The sequence below is a fragment of the Eurypyga helias genome, unplaced genomic scaffold, assembly GCF_000690775.1.
Source record: "Eurypyga helias isolate BGI_N326 unplaced genomic scaffold, ASM69077v1 scaffold7403, whole genome shotgun sequence".
NCBI classification, from domain to species: domain Eukaryota; kingdom Metazoa; phylum Chordata; class Aves; order Eurypygiformes; family Eurypygidae; genus Eurypyga; species Eurypyga helias.
The window spans coordinates 1-8,896 of NW_010241777.1; the positions used below are offsets into that span (position 1 = coordinate 1).

An 8,896-nucleotide genomic window follows, 5' to 3' on the forward strand; every position below is an offset into this window, starting at 1 on the left:
GTCCCTGCTCACGGCCGATAAGGTTTGGGCCCACCACCCTACAGATTCTGAGGCGACGTAGAGTTGAGTGTTGAAATAAGATCCAAGGAAAGGCGAGAAAATGTAAGGCAAGTCATCGGCCCAAATGGGATTAGTGCATCACAGCTTTGGGAGGCTCTCATGGTAGTGAAGGGGAAATATTTCCTTCAAACAGGAATACCATTTTTCTGGTAAAACTTGCAAGCAGAGGACTTACACTTGGATTTCACTTGCTTTTCAACACACTTGCAAGCACAAAAAAGTCTTGTTTTGCCTCCATTGACCTGGCTGCACAGACATCAGTTAGTTAAGAGAGCACCCAAGCAGTCTTTGAGTGCCTGTAAAGGGCAAGCTGATTTTCAGGAGGGCTAAATACATATTCCTCTAAACAGTATGATAAAAACCAGTTTTCGTTTTCATTGCAGTGCCTTTCTCTATTTTCTTTCACTTGGAGATTCCTGAAGCGAGATGACTGAGCTGCTTAATCAGCGTGCATTTATTCCCTTTCTGTCAGATAGCTGGTTTCTGCGGAAGGCGCTAGGAAGTGCGTTGGGCTCTCAAATATTTACACTAAGACTGCAGTGACCTACATTCAGTAGTAATTCCCCTGCAGACTCTAATCTCTCTGTGCGAGGTTCAGTGACTTACAAATCCCTACACTTATTATTACCCCAATTAACTGCTTACTTTCCCAGGAGTTAGGTGTTGAACTCAAAGCATTGGCAGGGTTATTTTGGGTAATACCGCCGTCCTGTTGGTCAGGTTATAGTATTTTCTCAGTATAGGAATATTTGGAGGCAGCAAATGACAGTTACCGAATTGTAAATCAGTTTGAAGATGTGTAAAATTGTTTTTTCACATAAACCCAAGAGGACTGTTACTGGTAGCTCCAGCCAAAGAGAGAGCCCAGTTGTGACTCGTGTGAAGTGTTTCCAGTTAGGACAGGACTGGTCGGACCTCTACCACAGGCATTTCTGCTCAATAGTTAAATTCCAAGAGGTTTTACAGTTGGTTTTGGGTTGGTTTTTTTTTTTAATTTTAACTTGTTTTCCATGTCATTATTACTATTCTTTTGTACAATTTACTCAAATGCAAGAGAGAGCTAGAGAAAACATAATTATATTAGTGAGGTGTTGAGCATTATATTAAAATATAGATAAGTATGTATTAAATGCTTTAAATGTTCATTGTTCCTTAAAATTTTTCCTCGTACTGGCAGTTACTTTGATACACTTTTTTTTATGAGCTTAAGGGAATTTCTTTTGCCACAATTAATATTTTCCAGCAATCTCTTCATGAGATCCAGCAAATGAAGCTGCAGGAGGCTTTTGAAATATGATACAGACTGTGCGAGGGACTGATCTTCAGGATGGCCTTTCTTTTGAGGAGCTTTGATGATCTAATAGCTCTTTTTGATCTCTTAATTTTTCTTGCCTTGTGTGTTCAGGAGGACCTGAAGTGCATTTGTTTTGAAGTTAGGGTGCTGAGTTGAGCCAGCAGTAGGTTTATTTATTGGCTGTTTTACCTTCACTCAGATCTGTGGACAGCACCATGTGTTTTTGTATTTATGCATTTACGTAGATGTCTGAGCTTGTGTCCCAGATGTCCTTTTTCCTGCGTAGTTGCTGTATATTGGGAGATACTTTCAAGAATACAAGCTATGTAATTCTGATAAATGCTGTGATACTTCTTGCTTAGGTAGGACAATTCACCAGATAGGAGTTTGTACATCTAGTTATGTTGCAACTGATCATTATTTTTTGTGTTAATGGCTAGATGTAGCAAAAAAGAGAAGGGATGGTTGGCTCCCTAGGTGCTAAAAGTAATAGTCGATTGACTGTCATGTTTAAAAATTAACAAAGAACACACAGGAAATCAGTGAGAGTCCCTTATATAAGTAAAGATGGGGTATGGTGTTTTGAAATTACTGGTTAGCTTATTCTTGCTCTAATTAAATTTTCTTGCTTAGTCTTTTAATGTTGCTGGTGTGGTTTCTTCACATTGTCTACAGATGTGATATCCAGAACATCTAGTCCTGTGTTTATCTCAAGTGAGCACTGTATGCAATTTTTAAAATAGCTTCCTCAATAAGGCCTGGTGTAAGAACTCAGAAAGGATTGCAAAAAACTTAAGTGGTTTTGGACCCTTTCTGTTCTAGGCTATGCGAGAAGAACTCCGAGCAAGGGAATGATTTATGGAATAGCATCTGACAAGATTTTCTTTAATTGTGTCAAAACAAGAGCGTGTGCTGTTGAAATGAGTGAGGTCTGTTTGTGTGTATGTTGGTGGAGAGGAGGACTGAACCCTCGATTCACACAGCATCTCACTTTCACATTTCTATGCTTCAAGCAGTAGAATATGACTCTGCTGTTCTATTAAAAAAAAAAACAACCCCCAAAACCCAGAAAATAACTATAAAAGCATCCCACTTATACAATAAAATAAGTTCTTTTTCTCTCTTGTATGTAAAAACCTCACAAAAAAAATTTCTCTATGACTACTCTTAATATATATTAAGATACATATCCCAACGCCTAACGTACTGCTTTAGGGAACGGGAAGCATCAGAATATGTTGCTTTATGCACACATGTAACAAATAAACTGGAAAAATATGTTCTCCACTTTTCAGCAGCAAGTGCTGTGCCAGGAAAGCTGTATGTGACTATCCATTTCCATCAGTGGGTGGAAAAATGTGCGGATTGCCCTGACTTCCCTCCCCACCCGCACAAACCGTGAGCCGTGGTCCAGTCCTCTGTGTCACAACACGTCACGTTGTAACAGAGGCAGTTTTAATTGTGGGAGCCCACTGAAAAATTCTTCTACTGAACCTGCAAGTTAAATTAAAAAGGGAAAAAAAAGTCTATCCATATTTTAAAATGCAGGTTTGACAGTGGCTTGGCAGGTGCCGTGTGTACATGCACGGCGAAAGGGATTTCGGGGGTCTGTGTCCTCCACGCTGAAGTCGGTGTGTTTGCATGTTCTGTACCATGTGAAGTATCTCCTTGGGTACCGAAATTCAAGGAATTTCAGTTGCACTCAGATACAGGATCTTTCCTATGAAAATTCTTCTGATGGAAGGATTTCCGCTTAAAAAAAAAAAGTGAATTTTAACTTTTTTGGTGACATTTTGCTTCTCCAGCCTGCTTTAGCCCAGTGTTGCAAGGAAGCAGAGTTTTGGTGATGGCCGTGGTGTCTGTACTTCTGCCCCTCTCCTCCCCAGCCCCACTAACCCCGATTCCTTTGGCCAGTTTCGTGCACATGTAACAGAGGAGTGGAACATTAAACCCCAGCAACAGGGTTATAGTCACATCCACCCCCAAAATTATTTTATGACCCGCCAGCAGCTGAGAGAAAGAACATTTAGTTCCCCAGACCGTCCAGGCGTGGGCACGTTAACTGGCTGATGGTGAGGTGCAGAGCGTAGGTGGGGGGGACAGGGACGTAGGCTGCGGTGGTAGGTCTGCTGCAGGGGGGTTGCTACAGGTGATGTCTATAAATCTGGAGGTTTATTTTGTTTAGGATCTTCCTAACTGTATTTTATAATCTTGTTTTTAATGCGCTGCGGTTGGGATTGTTTGTGTCTAGGGCTGCTTGCAAGACATCTCATGCATCTCGGCGTCACGTACCTCTTCTTTGCTCTTTTCCTCATTTCAGTGCTGCTCTCCTCCTGCATTCATCTGGACTGCTGACATGAGCAAAATTGGCAGCTGCAAATAAAACCTCATTTAACTTACTAATCGCATGCTAAATACCAGTGGGGCAGCATCGTCACTCGTATATTCACACTTCTTATGTAATACCATTTAAAGCTGCAGTATGTTGGCAGGTCAGACCCAAGAACGTGGGCTGGCCTCTTGCTTCTGCTTGTTTGATCTATTCTGATGGAAGCAGAATTCCTCTTAACAAGCTCTCTGCCTTCAATTCTAATTCCCTCTGCTCACATGTATTTCTTGCGGATGTTTTGATGAAATTTCTGCATCAGAAAGTAGTAGATTTTCTAATACAGGACCTTAAAACACTGGTGGGAAAGTGCTGTCTTTGTTGTGTCCCTATAAGGGTAATATGGATCTCATGGTGATTACTAGGGATCTTAAATGTATATTTTATGATGGCTAAATTCCAAGTTCCTTGTCAGTGTCACTGCTGTTATAATCAGTAGTCCTAGCTCAGGACACTGGTGCCTAGCACTACAGCCAGAAAACATATGAGCTAAACACATATTTAATGGTTCATTTCTTTGTATTTAAAAAAACAAACACACAGAGAGAACCTGCTATCCCAGCAGATGTTTCCATCTCTAAAAGTGCACTGTACTCCCGGATCGGCGCCTCAGATGCAGAAAGCACCACGGGCCTTCTCTACCCCCAGCAAGACTTAGACTCTGCACTACGGCTCGCCAGAGCAGAGGTAATTTTCTTCAGAATTTGGAAAAGGAAATACGTGCCCCTTGTGGTTTCCTTCTTTCCTGTTTTCTCTCAAATGATTCATGTTACGAACACTTGTTCTGTTCTTGAAACCATCCTCAGCCAGGCTAGAGCCGCACTAGAGGCTACCAAAGCAAAAGGTGCTAGGCTGTAAGTTTTGCCTTTTTGACCTAAGTGAAAAGCAGACATAAGAAAATCAATCTTCATTGGTTTCAACCTCAAGTGTACTCTCTGCACCTTGACATTGCTATATAATTATATAAAAATGGTAAGATGCTGGAAATAGGAATAAAATTATGTATTTTGCAAAGCTACATATGAGATTAACCTGCCTAATAATAACAATTAATAAATAGATACAAATGTTAGAGTGTTCCAAGCTTTATGTGGCCAAAAAGAGCACAAAGGAACACAGTTCTTAGGATATAAAATTTCATGGATATGCAGAAGCAGTAGAACCCCCTCAGAGGACAAATCAGGGGACTGTGTTCCAAGCCCACGTACAGAATTATTTCAGGTATGGCACCAGGTCAAATCAGGCACGGTGTAGTGTAATACAGTATTCCCTGAAAAGTGTGGAATGAAAACTGAAACAAGAACATTGCATCTGCTTTCCGAAGTTAGTTTTTCAAAACTTTAGTATGATTTCACATCCAAATTTTTTTAATTGCACCTTGTACTCTGAAAAAGAAAAAAATCCCTGGGGATGCTTATTTGAACCCTTTATTCACTTGAAAACTATACCTCTGTTAATTAGGATTTGACATTAAATACTGTAGCGTTATTTAACTTCCTCCTTAATGGATCGCTTGGGTTTACTGATTTATTTTATTTATTTATTTTTTTTTTTGCCTTTGCTTTCTTTGTTTCAGATTGTGGCCAAGGAAAGAGAAGTATCTGAGTGGAAAGAGAAATACGAAGAAAGCAGAAGGGAAGTGATGGAAATGAGGTGGGTTATTAACTTGTCACTGACAGTCTCATTTCAGGTGTTGCACAGAGTACCGTGATTGTACAACTGTTTTGGTGACCTGAATTTGTTATTGTTAACTGCAGGCTTTGTCTTGATCCTAAACTGATACTTCATCTTTGCTCTGCATGGTGGGCACCCAGTTCAGCGTAGTCACTGAAAATTTCTGTGTTGCTCATCTCATTTACATCCTCAAAATATGAGATAAGAGAGGTCTTAATCGAGGTTAATGTAAGGGAAGAATTTTTTTGTGCTGTGAATTCTAAGTGGATTGCATAGTGATGTTTCTGTTGCCTTACTGAATGCATCTGCCTGCCGAGCTGGCAGGGGTGTGCGTGTGCGAATTTACTCTTCACCATAGTTGTACCAGCAGAGGAAAGAATGTGAAGGTTTGCAGATAGGTGTGAGTGGTACAGGTTCTCTCCAGCACGTTACTCTAAAAAGTAGAAAACAAAACCCCAGTTGCCAGTAGAAAAATATTTCATGCAAAGGAGCCATTCTGGCCCATGAGTGTTGTCTTTCAGGGAGGTTCTACATCCTTTTCTTTGAACTGAGCTGATTTTTTTCATTACTGCACACATTCAGCTTGATTTTAGTTAAACGATAGGTATCTTGGATTTTGCTTCTGTATTTGAGAGCTGACAGAAGGACCCTGAGCTTTTCAGTTTATTCGAGTTGTATCCATCTTACTCTACTTCTCCTCACAAACCTGCTTCTATTACATTAAATATCTGTATACTGGAACGTAACTGGTTTGACCTTCCTTCCCAGCCCAGGTCCTACCACCTACAGGGGTGACAACAAACTCACTGCAGTGGGTGAGGTGAGCGGTGTTGCTCAAAGAATCACTATTGCATCCCATTTAGGATGGAACAGAAAGTTTCAGCCTTTCTGTTTTCCACAGTGTCATACCAACAGGACAGTGTCCCAGTGAGCTTGACCTGCTCATCGACCTGAACCTGACAAAGTCATCAATTGCAAAAGAGAATGTATAAAAGCATTTCATGGAGGCTTGAAAGCCTGTTATTTTTTACCTTCAAACAAAGAGAAAAAGCCTGTTATTTTTTACCTTCAAACAAAGAGAAAAAACATTTTCCCCCTTAACTCATAAATAAAAGGAAACTGTCAGATTGTTTTATCATCCTTCTTTTAAGTATTAATTTCTCCAATCACTGCTGAGACTGAATTTTCTTCAAAATCCCTTTGGTTCTAGCACCAGCTTCTTCCCACAGTTCAAGTGTCTCGGTGGTTTAAAGCTAAAGCCAGTGAGCTGTATCAAGTGGTGACGTGCATATGGAATTTCTGCTTATATCCAGGACTGCTGTACTTAGGGAGTAAGGGTAAAAGGGAACTGCAGTGCAGAATTCTGCAAATGCTAGCACGGATGCCAGGAGTCGCACATGGCAGATTTGGATAGTGGCGGCGCAGGGCTCTGAGCCAGAGCATCTTAAGAAAAGCATCTGCAAAAGGCAAGGGCAGCCGCTTTATTTCTTTCTGAAAACCATCTCCCAGTGCCCAGCTGAGTTCTCTGACCTCTCTTGTGCTCTGCTTGGGAAAGGAAACAAAGCCCTGACTGAGCCCTCAATGCATAACGAAGCAATCCAGAAAGGAGCTGCTGCGAACAGTCAAACTGGGGAAGCAAACCAAGGCATGGACAAAATTAGGAATTGTGTAAGGAATGGCTTGGTGTTCAGCACCCTCTCAAGTGAGGTACTTGTTCTGTTCTCTAGAAACTGCCTGGATACACGTGCCTGCCAGCTGCAAACGGGCACTGGCAGAGGCTGCTTATTCCTTAATGAAAGCAGAGCAGGCAGTGACACAGAGCAGCTGGCACGCTGTGGATCTGCACCTTCATCTTCCTCACAGTAATTTGCTTGTGTGGCTACACCCTCAATACAATTTGATTTGAGAAGGACACATTATCTAAGTGGAATTTCCCACAGGCACATCCCTAGAACACATGGGTGGAAAAAAAATCTGACTAACATTGTTAGAAAGTGCTAAAAAATGCGTGTGTGCACAAAGAAAGATTCCTCTTGGAAGATTAAGTGTTGAAACAGTCCTTGTGTGGTAAATGAGAGATGCAGCAATTAGGTATGACATAATGATAAGCAAGGAGTGAAGAGTTGCAAGCACAAAAGCATCACTTTCCACAGAGGGGGAAGCAATGCTCCTTTACTCAAGTCCTGCATACTCTACCTGGAATATCCCAAGTTCAGCTCAGTTTCCAGAAGGATGTCAGGCTGGAGGAAATTCCACTCCAGAGAACAGTAGCCAAGATGAGAAGTTGTAATGATGTAATATTACACCACACTATTGAAGAGCTAAACCAGGATACCATAATCCAAAGGTACAACCAGAGGCAGGCAAGAAATATTTTAATAGGATTATTTGGAGGTCTGATTGGTTGTGCCTCAGTGAGGGAAGCCAAGCAGATGGCCTCCGAGATCCTTTGTAGCCCTGGATTTTGGTGCTTTTATGCCTTAGGAAACTGCAGGAGGTCAGTAAACGGACTGAATGTCTAAACCACCCCAAGTTAAGTCTATGCAGCATGTCAGGATAGGGATAAGATGGGCCATCGCAGAGAGGAGCGGTGTGGTCAGCACACTTTGGTTCCCCAGCCATCATCACCATTCTTTAGGCTGCTTGACTGACAGAGGCCTTTGACATGAGCCTGGAACGCGACGTCACTGGCCTACTCTGCTTTCTAGATCGCGTGTTATTGAAATCGATGTGCCGTGGCAGCATCCGCTTGTCCTCAGCAGCTGCCACGTGATTCACAAGGCTGGGTAATGCAGAGAACATGGTACCCCCTTCACTACCACCCTGTCCAATGATGTTAGTTCACTTTGCTGCCAACTGCCGCGGTGCAGCCTAGGCTGGGATGTGCTGTAGTGCTGTAACACTGTTTAATGTCATGTTCGTAGCCCTGAGTCCTTGGCTTCATTTTCTAGGATGGTAAAACTTCCCAAAGGTGCCTGGTGTTACAAGGGTATGACACGGCTTTAAAATCCGTATTGCTTACAGCAGGCTTTGAGGTAATCTTCTTTGGACATGAAACCAATCCCTTCCTTTTAGGGGAAAATCCTTGCGGCTATCTTTGCTCTCAAAAGTGTCATTTGTGGTTGAAAAAGAAGAAAAAGAGCCAATTAAACCAACAGGGCTGACAGCTGGGAAGGCAGCATCCGCGCAGATCCCAGCGGAGGCAGTGGCTGGAGGCACAGGGAGCTGTGCAGAGACGGGCTCTGCCCCCAGCGCCGAAATTCTTCCTACCCGCGGGTGGAGGGAGGTCGGGGGGTGCGCAGCTGAAAGGGGTCTGCTCCCCCAAATGCTCCGCGGGACCTGGACGAGGGGGATGTTACTGACCCTCGGGGCCAGGGGCCTTCTCAGGGGCATCTGGGCGCTGCTTGTGATTCGGGTTTGAGACGTGGGGTACTGGAGGTACTGCCCCAGGTTTTTGTGAGCTCCGCGGGTTTCCCCTTTCC

General features: G+C 42.7%; 1 protein-coding gene across 1 annotated transcript in view; it reads left to right on the forward strand.

The window, feature by feature from the left end:
* Positions 1-4,283: 4,283 nt before the first annotated feature.
* Positions 4,284-8,896, forward strand: part of LOC104507536 (transforming acidic coiled-coil-containing protein 2-like) — a gene marked incomplete at its 5' end in the record, with an annotated part of 15,117 nt that continues 10,504 nt past the window's right edge. The window contains 2 exons of the mRNA XM_010148854.1: positions 4,284-4,427; positions 5,317-5,393. Of these exons, the coding sequence (XP_010147156.1) occupies positions 4,284-4,427; positions 5,317-5,393 (221 nt within the window). The remainder of the gene's footprint in view (positions 4,428-5,316; positions 5,394-8,896) is intronic.